Here is an 18,731-nt window from a genome sequence, read left to right as displayed (position 1 = left end):
TGTTAGGCTAATAGATCAGTCTCTCTGATTGATCACTAATTATTTCAGTAAAGGAAAGTACCAGCATTCAGTTGCCGCAATCTTTCAATGGAATCATGTTCTTGTTAGGCTAATAGATCAGTCACTCTGATTGATCACTAATTATTTCAGTAAAGGAAAGTGCCAGCATTCAGTTGCCACAATCTTTCAATGGAATCATGTTCTTGTTAAGCTAATAGATCAGTCTCTCTGATTGATCACTAATTATTTCAGTAAAGGAAAGTACCAGCATACAGTTGCCACAATCTTTCAATGGAATCATGTTCTTGTTAAGCTAATAGATCAGTCTCTCTGATTGATCACTAATTATTTCAGTAAAGGAAAGTACCAGCATTCAGTTGCCACAATCTTTCAATGGAATCATGTTCTTGTTAGGCTAATAGATCAGTCTCTCTGAAGAAGACGGTCTGTTCAGTTTGACAGACTCTACGATAGGCCACCATAAAAACTTGAATGACAATCAATGGGAGACAGCTTCAGCCAAGAGGAGTAAAAAAGCAAACAATCATCTTACAGAAAAGTCTATTATTAGCAGATGCCAAGAGGTGGTTCACCACAAACAAACTAAAATTAACGAAGAAAAAACACAACTGATATTCTGTACTCTAAAAAATGGAGATGTCATAGAGGACTGTGATGAGGCCCTTAAATTACTCGGTTTCTGGCTGGACCCAAAGTTAAATTGGAATTGCCACATAGACAAAGTCTGCACAAAACTCTCCAGGGTTATCTTCTTGCTGAGAAAACTGAGAAACGTGGTACCAGAGCGGTGCCTGGTAACGGTGTACCACGCACTTTTTCACAGCCACCTAGCCTATGGTATTCTGCTCTGGGGCCATGCATCAGCATGCAGCAGAATACTTGTTCTCCAAAAGAAGGCGCTACGCATCATTACATCTTCAGACCATCTGGAGCATTGTAGGCCTATTTTCAAACGCCTCAGGGTATTAACGGTTCAAGGCCAATATGTAATGAACTCGCTTATATACGTAAAGGAGAATGAATCTCTGTTTGGGAGAAGACAAGATGTCCATGGCTACAACACCCGCCATGCAAAAGACCTAAACACCCTAAAATGTAGACTTTCAAAATCGTTGAACAGTTTTCCAATAGCAGCGGTCAAACTATACAACAGCCTACCGGAAAGCATCAGAAATATGAACACTATTAAGTTCAAGGAAGCCATATGGTCCAGACTTACAAGTAGGCCTATCTATGCACTCAAGGAACTTGAAGATGACCCACTGTTCTAGTCCTGCCACCATAAACCTTTGTAAATAGTGTATATAGTTTTAAATACTTGACAAAATTGTTCTGAACAAATTGCAAACAGTTTTTAAACAAAATTGACACAGTCTATCTGGTTTTATCAGTCAAAGACGAAGACATCAAGTATCAAGTATCAAGTAAGTAAGTATTCTAAAAAATGCATTTGAGAGTCTTGCTGATGGTACAGAAGAGAATCACCACAAGGAGCAGAGTACCCTGGTGTCAAGAAAACTAAGTAGGGATCTCAAGTCACTTGCACCAAGGTCGAGAACTCTTACGAAGTACACATGGAAGAACCCCAATCTAAGAGATGAAAAAAAGAAAAGTTTTCTTGTCATTGGAGACTCAATTATAAAACATGTCTCTATACCAAATGGAAAAATGCATTGTTATAGAGGAGCAACTGCCACACAGATTGACAAAAAAATTGTATCTATGAGCAAAGGCACTGACAAACCCCATACAGTCTTCATTCATGCTGGTACAAATGACCTCAGTAATACCTACTGCCCGGAAGATGTCATGGGAGCTCTATATAATACAATTTTAACTGCCAAAAAGTCATTTCCAGATGCTTGTTTGGTTACCAACAGCATTATAGCAAGAAGAGATGTATCACCTGGAATACTACATCAGACAAACCAAAATATAAGATGGCTATGCAAAGAACTTGGCATTATCTACCTCAACGTGGGAAATTACTTAGACAATTCATGTCTGGCAAAGGACGGTATACATCTTAACAGGAAAGGGACTTTCATCCTTAGTAAAGTCATTGCTAAAACAGCATCCCTATGTGAGAAAGTTAATCTCAGACCTACCAAATTTCTGAATCAGATTGAGGTAAATTGTATGGATAAATGCACTATTCCATATTTGCAAAAGAAGAGAAAAGCAGTCGATCAACAATCAAAGGTACCTCAAAGAACAAGTATCACCCTGGAACCATCAACACCATCGACACCATACAGGCATTCCACCAGCCACCCTGAGAGTCACACAGCCCCTAGCCCGCCACTGCAGCCATTTCCCAATCCACCGGTTTCTTCAGGCTCTCTACAGGACATGAATGCTTATCCTCCACTGCCGGCTGTCAGCTTTGTGTCAAGTGGCGATAGTGATGGAATGAATGTGTCAAAGTCTACAAATTTTGCATCTCAGCCTGATTTTGCTTTAAACTGGAGCCGAGCCAAGTCCCCAGTAATTACTTAAAGAAATCTGAATTGAATGGATCAGTCCAATTTTTTCATCAGAATATTGAAAATCTCAAGTCTAGATTATCTCACTTGGAAATTATCCTTGATGAATTAAAACCTCATATAGTAGTTTTATCCGAACGTAACACAAAAATGAATCAAATAGAAAGGATTAATATAAATAAATTTTTAGTCACTAGTTATTACTCACGTGAAAGCACATCTAAAGGGGGAGTAATGATTTTGGCTGAGGAACAGATGAAGTGGAGACAGGTTGTGATGCCCGATATTGAAAAATTGTGTGACGATAGGATATTTGAGTGTTGTGCAACAATGTTCATTGTAAATAATGTAAAATTTATTGTTGTGGGTCTTTACTGATTCCCTAATGCAGATGTAAACATATTTTTAGATAGATTAAGTGTTTTGATAGGATGTGTTCTAAAGCTCTCCTCAAATATAATCTTAGCAGGTGATTTAAATATAAACATGTTAAACAAAAACAGGACATCATCAGTTTTCAAAAACATTTTGAAGAGTTACAATATGCATTGTCTAATTAACTTTCCAACGAGAGTATTCCAGGGCTCGAGTTCAGCAATTGACAACATTTCTACAAACTTTAAAAGGGAATGTTTGGAAATTAGTGGTGTAGTAACAATGCTATCTGATCATGATGGGCAAATTTTAAAAATAAAAAATCTGAAACAGTTTAATGGACACAATGATTATTACATTGAAAACCGTAGGGATTTCTCTGCACTTAATATAAAATTATTTAAAGATTTTCTAAAAAATGAAACTTGGGAAAAAATATACCTTGCTCCATGCAGTGATAAATATAATATCTTTAATCAGGTTTTCACTTATTATTTTAACAATAAAAATGTTTAAGATAAAAAATAATCCATTTAAGTGGATAAAAAATGAACTTAAGATGGAGAAACAAGAAATCATAAACACTGGCAAATATGCAAGATCTACTAAAGATGAAGAGCTATCTAGTTTTGTCAAATTACAAACCAAGAATTATAGGGAAAAACTATTACTAGCCAAAAGGGAATTTTTCAGTGATAAAATCAGTAAGGCTTCCAATGTAGTAAAAACCACTTGGAATATAATTAATTATGAAGTAGGAAATAAAAGATGTAAACTAAATAAGAATTGTAATATAGTACTTCAAGAGAACAATGCATGCATAGAAAATCCAGAAATAGTTTGTAACATTTTTAATGATTATTTTATAAATATGACTAATAGAAAAAACGAAAATGTCCAACCATTAACAAGTTTAAATATTAATGACTTAGATGTAAGAGTTGTAAGAGATGTTGAGAAATTGTTCAGTAAGTTCTTTTGTCTAACTCCAACAAATGTAAAGGAGGTCCAAGAAATTATTGTCTCTTTTGATAATAAACTGACTTGTGGTTACGATGAAGTGCCATTAAAAATTATAAAAGAAGTTAAAGAAGAGCTAAGCAAAATTCTTGTACATTTGATAAATTCTTCATTTGTTAGTGGAATCTTTCCTAATCTACTCAAAATTGCTAAAATTATTCCGATATTTAAAGCAAATGATACGTTCCTTAAATCAAACTATAGACCTATTTCCTTGTTACCATCTATATCGAAAGTTTATGAAAAAGTAGTATATAATAGACTGAAGACTTATATAGAACAAAACAATATTATCAACGACACCCAACACGGATTTAGGAAACATAAATCAACCGTCACAGCTGCAGTAAGTTTTATAGAATCAGTCATAAATTCAATAGACAAAGGGGAAGTTGTTATTGGAATTTTTATGGACCTCTCTAAGGCCTTTGACAGTGTTGATCACCATCTTTTATTATCAATATTATATGATATTGGAGTTAGAGGTATTGCACTGAATTGGTTCAAATCATATTTGACGGGTAGGAAGCAGTTTGTTGAAATAGCTCATAAGTCAACAAATAGAACTTTAACAAGATTTAAATCTAAATTAGAGCAAAGTGTAATTGGAGTCCCGCAAGGCTCAAATCTTGGACCTCTTCTTTTCTTATGTTATTTGAGGAATATTGAAAGCAAACTATCTTATTCTGCAAACAGTATGTTGTGTTTATTTGCAGATGATACAAATCTAAAGGTTTCTGGAATTTCGAAAGAAGAAGTTGAATTCATCTCAGCAATCGAATTGGCTAATCTACAACAATTTTTTAACAACAAAAAACTTAATTTAAATTATGAGAAAACTAAATTCATTAATTTTAAAACTAAACAAAATAATAATGATTATGACCTTGATATTCTTATAGACGATTCAGAGATTGAAAATGCATCAAAAATTAAATTTCTCGGATTGATCATTGATTGTCACTTGAGCTGGGATGAGCACATTAAATTTGTGATTGGTAAAATTAGTTCAGGCTTATATGCAATTAGGCAAATGTCTTGTTTATGTACTACTGAAGTGCTAAAACAGATTTATTACGCTCATATACATTCACACATTGCTTATGGCATAGCCATATTTGGTGCCACAACTAAGAAAAACCTAACTGACATTTTAAAGGTGCAAAAACAAGCCATTAGAAGTATACTTAAGCTTAAATTCTCAGAATCTGTTAGAAATTGCTTTAAAGAATTAAAAATAATAACAGTTTTTGGACTTTATATATATGAAACCATCCTATATTTTAAATTCAATCATGGCCAACAAATTAACTTAGAAAATAATGTGCACAAATATAACACATGCCATAAGAATGAAATCATCAATGATCATCATAGACTTGAAATGTACACGAAAAAAACTATGTATATCAGGAAAAGATTCCTGAAAAATATTCCTCAAAGCATAAAGATGGAAAATAATATTAACAAATTTAAAAGAAAACTAAAAAATTATTTGATTGATTTAGTTTTGTATTCAATAGAGGAACTTGAGTATGTTTAGTACTTTTATATATATAAGTAATGTATGACACTATTCAATGTACCGTATTGTACAACTAATGAATAAAGAATTATTGATTGATTGATTGATTGACTGATTGATCACTAATTATTTCAGTAAAGGAAAGTGCCAGCATTCAGTTGCCACAATCTTTCAATGGAATCATGTTCTTGTTAGGCTAATAGATCAGTCTCTCTGATTGATCACTAATTATTTCAGTAAAGGAAAGTACCAGCATTCAGTTGCCACAATCTTTCAATGGAATCATGTTCTTGTTAAGCTAATAGATCAGTCTCTCTGATTGATCACTAATTATTTCAGTAAAGTAAAGTGCCAGCATTCAGTTGCCACAATCTTTCAATGGAATCATGTTCTTGTTAGGCTAATAGATCAGTCTCTCTGATTGATCACTAATTATTTCAGTAAAGGAAAGTACCAGCATTCAGTTGCCACAATCTTTCAATGGAATCATGTTCTTGTTAGGCTAATAGATCAGTCTCTCTGATTGATCACTAATTATATCAGTAAAGGAAAGTGCCAGCATTCAGTTGCCACAATCTTTCAATAGAATCATGTTCTTGTTAGGCTAATAGATCAGTCTCTCTGATTGATCACTAATTATTTCAGTAAAGGAAAGTACCAGCATTCAGTTGCCACAATCTTTCAATAGAATCATGTTCTTGTTAGGCTAATAGATCAGTCTCTCTGATTGATCACTAATTAGTTCAGTAAAGGAAAGTGCCAACATTCAGTTGCCACAATCTTTCAATGGAATCGTGTTCTTGTTAGGGTAATAGATTAGCCTCTTTGGTTGATCACTGATTATATCAATTAGGTTAAGAACAGATTTCCCAATTACAAGCAAACCTGTTGAAACAAGGCTAATCAAAATTACACACATAGGAGACGTAACATATGTCAAGCCAATAGTTTAATTTTTATTTATAAATGTAATATTAAATGTTATTAAAATAAGGCAATGATATGTAGCCAATTTAATTTTTTCTGTTACTTAGCCCTTTGTCCATGCACTTAATAAGCTAAATCATTTATATTAAACCGAGACCGATCCCTTACAACAATGACACAATATATAAACAAATTGTTACTGGAGCCTTAATTTTAAATAAGTTCATACTCGAAGTAATTGCACTATTTTCCCAATGTGTATTCATTAAAGAAACAAGTATATCCATTACCTTTTTGTGTGATGAGTAAGAATCTACTAGAATATATAATAAATAATATATAATAAACTGATATTTTATTGTAAATTACGTGATGTAATAATATTTGGTGCTCATGTTTAAATCCTAAATTTTAAATAACATACTTAAGGAATAAAAATATGTTTATTATCATAAATCTTACAAATGTCGTATAAAATATAACAACTAGCAGAGAAGTCCAGGTAAGAAAAACTTGGTACCCAAAACACAAAGTTGCCAAAACACTCACCCCACAATTTAATTTAAAATTTAAATAAATAAATAACAGGATTATAACAAATTAAAATTGTTATGTAACAAATAAATAAATAACAAGTAAAGCACAGCCTACACTAACATTTAAAAACTAATTGTTAAACTAATTCCGTTTGATTCACTAGATGAATTATATTCATTAGGACAGTCGGTAAAAACATACAATAGTGTTTTTAAGGTTTTTTTACAACTATTTTAATATATATCACCTGAGGTTTTACAGTATGCAGTAACATTGTTAATAGTAGTTTTAATGTACTTGACACTATTTATTGTATATTTATACATACTAAATAAAGACTTTTTGATTTTATTTGAATGTAAAAGTATAAATGTGTATCAAGCAAGACCAGTTTATAATTGGCTGCAGGTTTGTGGTTTTTATTCTTATCTCCATGTGGTCCATTTTTTCAGTCTATTTATAGCTGATAGCTGCCTCTGTTCTGTTTGTGGTGTAGACTTGTGTAAATAACATTTGTTTTCTGAGCAAATAATGCTTGTTTTCTAAGCTAACTGTGAGTTGCCTTTTATTGTGTTTTTGCTTTATTTATTATTTCTTCATAGCTGAGTCTTTTAGTTTGGAACTGGTTGTTATATGTTCAAGGTTATAGCAACCTCTGTATGTTTTAGGTTGACATGTATATCTGCTAATCAAACATGTATGTACAATGTTCAGTAATGTCTTTGTAGCTTTTTGTGAAATTTATTGTAATAATCTGGAACTGTGATGATAAATTTTTAATTTATAAACTACTAGAAATGTGTTGCACTTTGATTTTGTTTACTCTGTGTGTCAACTAGGAATGGAAGCAAACACTTTTAGTATTATGGTTTAAATTTCAAGTTAGAAAAAATGTGAAATATAAAAAATAAGAAACTAAACCCATTTTTAAACATGTTATTGTAAGCACATGTTTCGGCATCAAGCAATCTTCAGTGTACAATTTAATAACCTCAAAAAGAAATAAATGCAAAAATAAGTAAATATACACATGTGGAACATTAACAGGTATGTTGAATGTATAGTGACATCACATATGACTTGTTCTACATCAAGCCATCTTCAGTGTACAATTTAATAACCTCAAAAAGAAATAAATGCAAAAATAAGTAAATATCCACATGTGGAACATTAACAGGTATGTTGAATGTATAGTGACATCACATATGACATGTTCTACATCTAGCCATCTTCAGTGTACAATTTAATAACCTCAAAAAGAAATAAATGCAAAAATAAGTAAATATCCACATGTGGAACATTGACAGGTATGTTGAATGTATAGTGACATCACATATGACATGTTCTACATCTAGCCATCTTCAGTGTACAATTTAATAACCTCAAAAAGAAATAAATGCAAAAATAAGTAAATATCCACATGTGGAACATTGACAGGTATGTTGAATGTATAGTGACATCACATATGACATGTTCTACATCTAGCCATCTTCAGTGTACAATTTAATAACCTCAAAAAGAAATAAATGCAAAAATAAGTAAATATACACATGTGGAACATTAACAGGTATGTTGAATGTATAGTGACATCACATATGACATGTTCTACATCTAGCCATCTTCAGTGTACAATTTAATAACCTCAAAAAGAAATAAATGCAAAAATAAGTAAATATCCACATGTGGAACATTAACAGGTATGTTGAATGTATAGCGACATCACATATGACATGTTCTACATTTTATAGTATTTTGTTTCTTTCAAAAATTGGGTTTGTCTTATTTGTCAGATTTGTGTTTAGAATAAAATATAGAATTTATATTTAGATGGCTTAATGTCGACACACATGTATACATCATAAAATGTTAAAAAACAGATATTAGTTCCATATTTTTGATATTAATTATAAAAATAACCCTTTATTGACGAGTTAATAATATAAGTGCAGTATTTAATTTGTATAGACCGGAATAGTTACAAATGAAAAGTAACACGCTAATGTAAGATATGTAATTATTAATTGTGTGATGAATTCTACATATTTAATTTAAACGATTATTTCATACTAGCTGTTACCCGCAGCTTTGCACGCAATTTTTAGAACCGAAGTCCTTATAAAAAGCAATTATGATGTAATATGATGGGAGTCCTACAAACATTTAAAACGTAAGTAGGCATACATCAGGTAGATATTATTTAAGTTCGTGGTAAATAGTATCAGAGTTTAACTTAATTATTATATCATGTTTGGCACGTGTAGGAGCATTTCTGGTTCTAACTAATTATATAATAACGTCACAGCTGAATCTGCCTTGTCATCCCGATCAAGAAAACACAAATCTCGGATCACACAGGTCTCGGAAACTTACTTTGGTTAAAAAGCGTATATTTCCAGTCCTTGTAATATATTTCAGGTCTAAGATATTTCCAGTACCATAATAGAGTTTGCCTTGTTGTTCTGACGAAGAAAAAATATATATACTTACATAGGACCGAGATGCCTACTTCGGTTAAAAAGTGCCTACTTAAGACCGTTTAAATTCACTTAACTACTATGTCACAGGTTAGCTTGCCGTATTGCCTCGATTAAAATACTATATACGTTCGATTATATAGTTCTCGGAAATCTATTTTGGTCAAAATCGTGTTGGCATAGTTGAGTTTGCTAGGACTGAAAAGCCTATTACGACCTAGGGGGAAGTCCTACCTACTTCTTATGTACTTCTGGTATAAGGGGGAAATCCTTATTAAGGTTATGCAACATTCCAAAATAATCGTTATTAAAGTTTTGCGTTACACTTGTTTTTTGGACTGTAGCCAGGGAAAGAATGAATCGTTAAGGTATGTTAGTATTCATTTCTCTGTTTTTCTGTAAGCCATTGTTAAAATGTAATATCATAATGTCAAGGAAGCCCACCAGTTGAAAGTAACTTATGTGAAAACATTCATAACTTTGTTCATTAAGGCTAGTTTTATAACAGTATTTAATGCATTAGATGATTTTAATTCGTCACTGGCACAATCTGGAGTAAAATTTATACATTAATGTTTTATTTACTATCTGCATTACACTACTGATCAAGCACTGTTTACTTATTATTGATAAAATTCAAATGTAAACAGATGTTTCAAAAAGTTTGTTGAACTATAGCTGTCAACAGCTGTCAAAATACGTTTCGTTCTTATCATAACATTTGAATGTAAACAAACTAATTTTTCAATTTGAATTCGACTTTATTTGGTGAAATGAATGTGTTATGGGTGGTAAAAAGCACTCTAAATGTTAATTCAGACCAAAAGCTATACCTGTTCCAAATTTCAGCACAATCCGTATTGCAGTTTCAGCGTGATTCGAGGTCAAACCTCCAAACATCCAAATATCCAAACATTCAAACTTTCGCATTTATAATATTAGTGGGATTTAATTATCAACATATTATATAGTATGCTAACTTTTGAATGATAATGTACTATTTTTTTACATTTGTGATTGAAAGATTTGCTGAATTACACAGAGAATTTGGTGAATGAGTGTGGACTTTTTTTGAACTTAACAACTAGAACACATTATTTATAGATTGATTCAGGCTGAAATTGGCATTGGATATTACTGTCGGATATTTGGACAACTAAGTTAAACATTATTGTTGACTCGTTCATATTTTATTTTGTTTCATTATGTTGGCCGATCAAATAAAAAAATTTCATAACTCCTTAATTTATAAACCTAGAAAAAAAAAACTAAAAGCGTTCTGGAATGCTTATAACATTTCCACAATATTTTTATTAACAGTTTGGTGGTATTTCAATCGGTTTTTAAGATATCAATTGCTTGTAAATTTCTTAAGAATTTTTACATCGCCTAGAACTGGGGGAAAACATGTTTACCGCAGCAACACAAACTAAATTTATTCAGAAACCTTCCGTCTCAAGCAGGAGTTAGATTTAATGACAAACTCCCAGAATCTATTAAATTAGAAGCCAGTGACAAATCATTCAAAAGAAAACTGAAAAAATTGTGTAATTGTGTCTAAGGCATTCTACACAGTGGATGAATTTATGAAAAATAACATTATATAAATAACTAAATAAAAAATTTTAAATAAACATTTTGTAAATTTTAAAAGATTTTATCTTCAATTATTTAGATATCTCCTAGGATACTTATTTGGATATACTTATTTATTAAATTTAACTTTTAGTAGCAAAACATTAGTAGTAATCAGGTTTAGTTAAACAAATTTTGTATTCAATTGACAATGATAATACGAGTTAATGTTGTTAAATATCAATAATATGTTTGTCATTATAATTTGTTTAAAAAGTTCAAACTTAGCACAAAAATGTAACGTATAAATATCATGACTAAGGTCATTGACCAGCTTGGTACACCTTTTTTTTCATATCAATATGGCGGCCACTCAAATTATTGAAAAATTAACAACTCAGTTATTTTGACCCACACAAAATCAAATGCATATAACATTTCCAAAATTTTGTTATAAATAGGTTTTGTTTTTATATCTCAAAAGGGTTTTTGAGACATGTAGGCTACACGTAAATTCCATGAGAAATAAATTAATAATATTTTAATTGTCACAAAACATACGTAGTTCTTGACTGAACTATTTTGATATTTTTTCATAATTCAGGTGATGAATGTTTATCACGAGAATTACACTAAAGTGTTGCACTCATTAAACAATGAGTGAGTTGACCTCACTGATGTCGTAAACTACTTAATTATTTTCTGACGTTTATTTTCCTGCCTGATGAATAGCTACTAATTAATGTTAATATATAAAATAATATATAGAAGTAACAATTAACACAGCTCTATATCTCATTGTTGTTATTTATTATTGTCCTGTTTATTATGTATTATTTATACTTAATTTTACGCATAGTATAAAATATCTACATAACAGTGGAGATTGTTTGTATTTCTGTCTGTGAAATATTTCTAGTTTATTTATTGTTATATGTACAGTTTATTAAGACATTATGTATTTACTAATTAAATCAAGCGTCATTCCTTCTCTAGACTTTTGCTATCCAAATGGATAACAACTTTATTTTAACAATGTTATTTTGTTCGGTTAAAAACTCCTCAAATGATATATTTTTGCTTAGTTTACACTTCAATGCACAGTAATAAAATTAGTTTCAGGTGACCTAAACTTTATAGAAACCCGAAGGTTGTAATCTTTTTGTGTCCATTATAACTTATGGATAATAAATCAAGTTGAAGTACTCGTACAATGCTTACCAATTTAATGGTAATAAATATTTGATTGGTCCTAGGAGTAATTTCCATTTATATTATATAGATTAATTTATAATTCCTTCAGTCAATCAAAATAGTGGCATAAAAAAAGAATTTATGAACTGTGAACACCAACAACAATAATATTTCTAGCACGATAAATCTACTACAGAAAAAACTTGGTTGTGTTTAAGTATAGGAGTTGATATTAGGAATAAACATATGTATGGTACTTGGTTATTATTTGTTGTTATACACGACTAATATAGAAAATTTGCTAAGAACTGTGAGATTGAGAGTTGTTTGTATTTTTATCTTTTACTCATTGCACTGTATATAAATATAACTAAGATTATAGCTTTAAAACGTAATAAAATAGTTTATATGATATTTAGTATTAATATATAATATTAAGGGCAATACTGTAGTTATAAAGATAGTTTTCTTCACCGGAAAAATTGCATATCTTTATACACAGTTGAACACTTACCAATAATCTAACAAAGACACACTATTAACAGGAACAAACCTTTAGTTACTCGGGTTGCAACATAATCGGTATGTATAGACCACTTTAGATTGTCTTGTATATTTATACCACAGAACTTGGTGGAAGTAAGATCTTGCCCATTGTTACCAATGTCAAAAATTGGTACCAATGCACCTCGATCCATCTTTATGTGCACAACGTAACTGTTGGTTGTTGCCCAATGATACTGCACGGAAATGAATTTTTCTTCAAAACTTGTTTGGACTGTACATAATGTTTGTCTACCTCTTCTGACAATCTAACACCTTTATCGATTATCACACACATGGATAGGAATGGGTAATAACTGATAAGACTAATGAGCCATTTAGTTGACTGAGTCCTTTGACTATTCACCCTGGTCCGTACCACTGACCTAATTTATTAATTTTTTCTCAGTTTTTCAGATTTATCTTAAAACTGAATTAATAGAATTTTAAAATGTTTGATAGTGTTATGAAAATGATGTATAATATTGATTTATAGCAACAATAGACTAAATATATAGGGAGGGAGGGAGCGATGAGGGGAGGGGAGAGGGAGAGAGAGCTCTATATTTCCATTTAAGAGTGTGGGATAGGTTATATTTGGAAGTGATCGCTATTGATACTCAATACTGTTATCATATAAAAATTTTATCAGGGAAGGAATTACGTAAAGTAGATTACAGGTAGTAAACTTAGTTAATCGATACCAGTTGTAAACAGTCATTTACTTGTTGCTGTTCATTTCCAGAAAGTGTTTATCAGAGGTATGAAAACCCTACTATATAGGAGTATTCATGGTAATATTTAGCTGGGTTTAGTGTGTTTTTATATATGTAAAAAATTTTACCATTACAAGAAAATTGTAAGTGTACATATGAGCAGTTGTCAATGAAAAACGCAATATAGAAATATATTTAATGATATACTTATTTAATTATTAAAAAGTCAATATATTGATAATTATTATTATTTTAATACTTATATCAATATTTTTATATTTGGGGTCATCTCTTGATTACATAACACTAAAATCAGATTTTTCAGACACCCCTCCTCTCCTTAAACTTTAATGGTACTAATAATGTAAACAATATTTTTAAGATAATTTACCATTTCTAAAATCAATTACCTAACTTCATGGCTGGCTTTTACAACAAATTCCCTCTCCATTATCACAACTTTAAAACTTTAACCAGTCGCTATTTTTAATAGGGTGAGTCCAAATGTACAGTTTCTCACTCAGAAAAAAACAGGTTTTAAAATTATTTACCATTTAACATGGCCATTCATTTGAACTTACTTTTTACAACATCCTCCACGTGCTGTCCCTTCTGTGCTCAAAGAATTAAATTCTGTACCATCTGGAGGGAAACATTTTACAACTGTGTACCAAATTTAAATTCGTCTATCTGACCCCATTCGTAAGAAATGAATGACTTTTAAACACCCTGTATATTTATGTTATGGCCTTAGATAAAAAACAGAAATTTAATATACATTTGTAGAATGTTTCCTTCCATCTAATCTATTAAATAATTGGGTGCTAAATTTAACTTTACATTATTATGGCTTTAATGATATGGATTAATTTATATGCAGCCACATGTTATATCTTCGACTAACTTAATAATCTTTATCGAAAAGTAAGATTCTAAAACTTTGCATCAACAGTGAACATTTTATATATATGTTATGAATTAAAGTGTAATTCTGTTTAAATATTTTGTACTGACTGATCATAATATATCCAAATCTTTTACCATATGTTATTATAATATCTATTATTTAGAAATATGCAAACAAAGTTTAATTGATTCCGAAAAGGCCTTGCGCAATAATAAAATTTATATTGGAAAATGTTTTATTCATTTACCAGTGATAGTAACTTTAACCTTTTTTCCAATGCTCCGAGATTCTTCCTTCAATGTCGGTTAAGTTAAACCCTTAACAACCATGTTGTGGTATCTTTGAAGATTTATAATTTTGTTGTAAGACAAATTAGCTTATATCCCTTTGACAGATTAAAAAAAAATTCTATTCCTGCCTGTTGGGGAATCCATTTTATAGCTTAATTGAATTTTTAAAAATTAAAATATGGATTTTTTGTTTTTTTTTTTATTCTGTTACCATCACTGTTGTGCTGTATAGGCTTCGTTATTGTTGTTTTTAAGATTTTGACGTGGCTGTAATAATGAGCTGTATTTATGACTTTATCAACGATGTACATTTTTGTGTCAAATAAAAATTATGAAATGAAATTAGATTAATGATAGTTTATTCAAACCTGTAAAACTACTTGGCTTCTTTCTAGATATAAAATTGTGCTAGAATGTACATATTGATAATCTATGTAAAAGATTATCTAGGGTGATTTTCCTGCTGAGAAAATTGAAGTGCTGTGTAAACTTAGAAACACTTATAATGACGTACAACGGCTTATTTCATAGCCACTTGTGTTAATTCCAGTACATCAAAAACAGTTTTTATTTGGCAGAAAATAGCTATTAAAATATTTGCTAAATTATCTTATCAAGAGTCTTGCAGACATTTTTCTAGGCTTAAAATTATGACCTTGACATGTACATATATTTTCTATAACCTAATGTATATGTAAAAGAAAATAAAGATAGATTTGAAGTACAATGTACACTCCATGAGTATGATACCAGATGAAACGATAATCTAAGAACTCCTAATATAAGGCTAGATAAATACCACGAAAGCCACAAATACCAGCAGTAGTTAATTAATATTAATAGTTAGTTATTAGTTAATTAATAGTTAATATAAGCAATAGTTGGTCATGGATAATTAAGATACCAACAGACTGATAAAGGTACTTGTCCCCACTCACAGATAATGTAGTCTTTGTGGGGACTTTTAACTTTATATATATATATCAATATATTTATAAATATAAATATATATATATATATTTTTTGTCAACTGATTATAACGTATAAATATGTGAATAAATTTAATTCAATTCAATAAAGTTTCTGAAAAAAAACTATTTAGTAAGCTTCATCTTTTTGTTACATCTTTACCTAGAATGAATAAATGAATAAATGAATTTTATTTCCCATAAATTATTACATAAATACATGCATGAAAAAGGCGAGAAATATACTGGCCACTTTAACCAGTAGTGTGGCCAGTTGTAAAAATAAAAAATATAGTTTTTACATGTGAAACAGAGTCTAGCATTATAATACTTTACTTAGTATTTCGCCAACCGCAACATCTGAGGGTTTCAAAATATATACACACACACACACACACACACACACACACACATATATATATATATATATATATATATATATATATATATATATATATCTATCTACATATTAGTGAAAATAAATAGTATAAATGATTTTTTAAATAATAGAAAGAGATAAAGTAACTAAAATGACAAAATTATGCATTAATAGCCACACACACATGCATACATATACATCCACATATATACTTACGCATACACACACACATATAATCACACATACATATTATTTTTTATATTGTGAAAATGAACACTATATTTAAACTAATACATTGTTAAAGTATTCTACATTCCGCTGAGAAGAAAGCCAAGTGATTGTTTGCTTACAAAAAAGATTGAGGTTTTTCGTACTTTTGACTTGTAATGGTAGTTTATTAAAATATTTGGGTCCCAAATATTGAAAGGAATGTCGGAAAATAGCTTTATTAACTTTAGGCAGTTTGAAACAATTATTTACAAAACTTCTTGTACTATGTGGGTGGTTAGGCATAATATTTTCTCTATTTCCGCTTCTAATAAAAAACAATCTCAAGACTTTAAAAATGAATAGGTGCTGAATGGGTAGAATTTTTAAATGTTGGTATAACGGAAAGGAATGTGTTATTTTAGATTTTTTTAAGATTATACCTAAGAAATAATTTTGAGTCATTCTTAACTTGCCAATTAAAGTTTTGTATGTTCCACCCCAACATGGCAAGGCGAATTTGGATCAAATGTGTCAGAGTGACTTCAGCTTAGGGAATTTTACAGTGTTGAGAATTATATGAAATGTGATATGTTGTAAATAAAAAAAGGATATTCCATAATTTATTATTTGTTTTAAATTTTATATTTTAATTCCATGTCTCTGTGTGTTCTGGATGTATTTGAGTAGATAAAAGTATTTATTATAATAGATATCATTGGAAACTAGTATATATTTATACGATACCACTTGAATCAAGCTATACCACTATTATTTTGACGAAGCCTATTGTAACCTTTGGACTACTTAATGGCCAATAAAACTTTTGATTTCTGTGCAGTCATGTCCTAAGATGTTCACGGACGGCGCGCGGCGTGTGGACTTTGTGCTGGCATGGATGTCGCCCATGCCACATAAGCCGGTGCAGGTGCGCCATGCGGAGGAGGCACAGGCCAAACGGGAGATATTCGAGCGACACCTGGAGATGGAGGGGCTGGAGCTGGAACGAGAGGATGTGGAAAGACACCACTTTGTCAAGATACACGCCCCGCACGAGGTGCTCTGCCGTTATTGCGAGATCATGAAGTTGCGCATGCCCATGAAGGAAGTGAGTTTATACAGTTCACACAATTATTTTTTAAAATATTTTATTAGATTATTCACAGAGATGTTTAACAAGTCTGGGTACTGGTAACATTACAATGTCTACAGTTGGAAGGTCAAGACGAGTTGTTGGGCTCTCAGTTCAACCTGATCACAGAAGTGCGCTCTCTGCTGTCCAAACTGACCAGTTGTGTCAACCTGGACTCTACAGTGTTCCCGCAGGACAAGTTTCACCCCTCGGCAGAGTACAGTCGTGACAAGAGCTACCTGTGGGTAATATTTATAACTATCAGATCATATAATTATTGCTAATAAAGGTATTTTTTTATGAGGAGAGATCGAGTCATTTCTAATGTTAACTCCATATTCATTAGAGTTAGTTGTAGCATTATAATATGATGTGTTTCCCTTATGTCGCATCATTGGGTTGTCACAACATCCATGAAAAACAAACAAAAGCAAGAAAATGTACAGAATCTTGTCTTACTTTATTATACAGGAAACTGCACTTTTAAACATAGTTCTTTACCCATTGAGTATTATGGCACGCCCACATGTACATGCCTAGTGCGTCTATGTGTAAAACCAGCAGAACTTAAAAATTAAATTTGTTTGTTGTTTTTTTTTTCAAGAAATACACAACATTTTAAATTTTGGCTAAAACCGGATTTTTTTGAAGTCTCTAAATGCGCGCTAATTGAGTTGAGGCCAAATTTTCTTCAGTGCTTTGAGGGTTAATAATAGAAGTTGTTCAGGTGATGACTGTAATTTTTGTTGTTGTCTTTAACGTTAACCAAGGATCCCTCTTTAGAACATTGATAGGTAAAAAAGTAAATTTGATAACAGGTATATAAGTGTGAGCTACTAAGAAAAAATGCAAAAAAGATTTAAAATAAAAAAAATTTTTAAATGAAGTGAAAAAATACAAAATGGTTTTTATGAAAGTGAAAAAGGCCAATTTGATAAAAAATGATAAATTTATTTGTAGTTTAAGCGACAAGTTGGAAGCATATGTATTAAAGAGAGATAGGATTAAGTCCTTAAACTAGTAGAAATGACAATATTGTTCCGGAAGAAAATGACAAGGAAGTTTGAAACCCTTAAATAGTTGCTGAAATGTCACATTAGCATTATGTAAACATATTTAAAACTGTTACTGTACATTATACTGTTATGTGTCACAGGTTTGATGAATACTCTGAAGATTTCTTCTCTGCAGCAGTTCGAACTTTGGTGGTGGACTTCATACTGGAGCGTCAGAGCTTTAGTGAGGACCTGAGTGACGCTCAGTCTGTCGGCATCAAGAAACTTCTCGCCGATGGAGTGTACAGAGCAGCTTATCCCCTCCATGACGTATGTGACACATAGAACAACAATATATTGAATACTTAAAATATTGAGTCCATTTTATCTCACCCACCGGTTTTTCTCTTGTTTGAAATTAATATTTACATTTGAACCATTTTAAAACTTTCATGGTGAT

General features: G+C 31.1%; 1 protein-coding gene across 1 annotated transcript in view; it reads left to right on the top strand.

Moving 5' to 3' along the window:
• The window catches only part of LOC124367432, a 91,984-nt gene that overhangs the window by 27,624 nt on the left and 45,629 nt on the right, over positions 1–18,731 (top strand). Inside the window, 3 exon segments of the mRNA XM_046824241.1 lie at positions 16,986–17,252; positions 17,357–17,517; positions 18,433–18,601. Coding sequence (XP_046680197.1) covers positions 16,986–17,252; positions 17,357–17,517; positions 18,433–18,601 — 597 coding nt within the window.

The sequence above is a fragment of the Homalodisca vitripennis genome, chromosome 8 (genome assembly GCF_021130785.1).
Source record: "Homalodisca vitripennis isolate AUS2020 chromosome 8, UT_GWSS_2.1, whole genome shotgun sequence".
Taxonomy (NCBI): Eukaryota; Metazoa; Arthropoda; class Insecta; order Hemiptera; family Cicadellidae; genus Homalodisca; species Homalodisca vitripennis.
The sequence above is the reverse complement of the archived record's forward strand: the minus strand, read 5'-3'. Positions and strand labels throughout refer to the sequence as shown.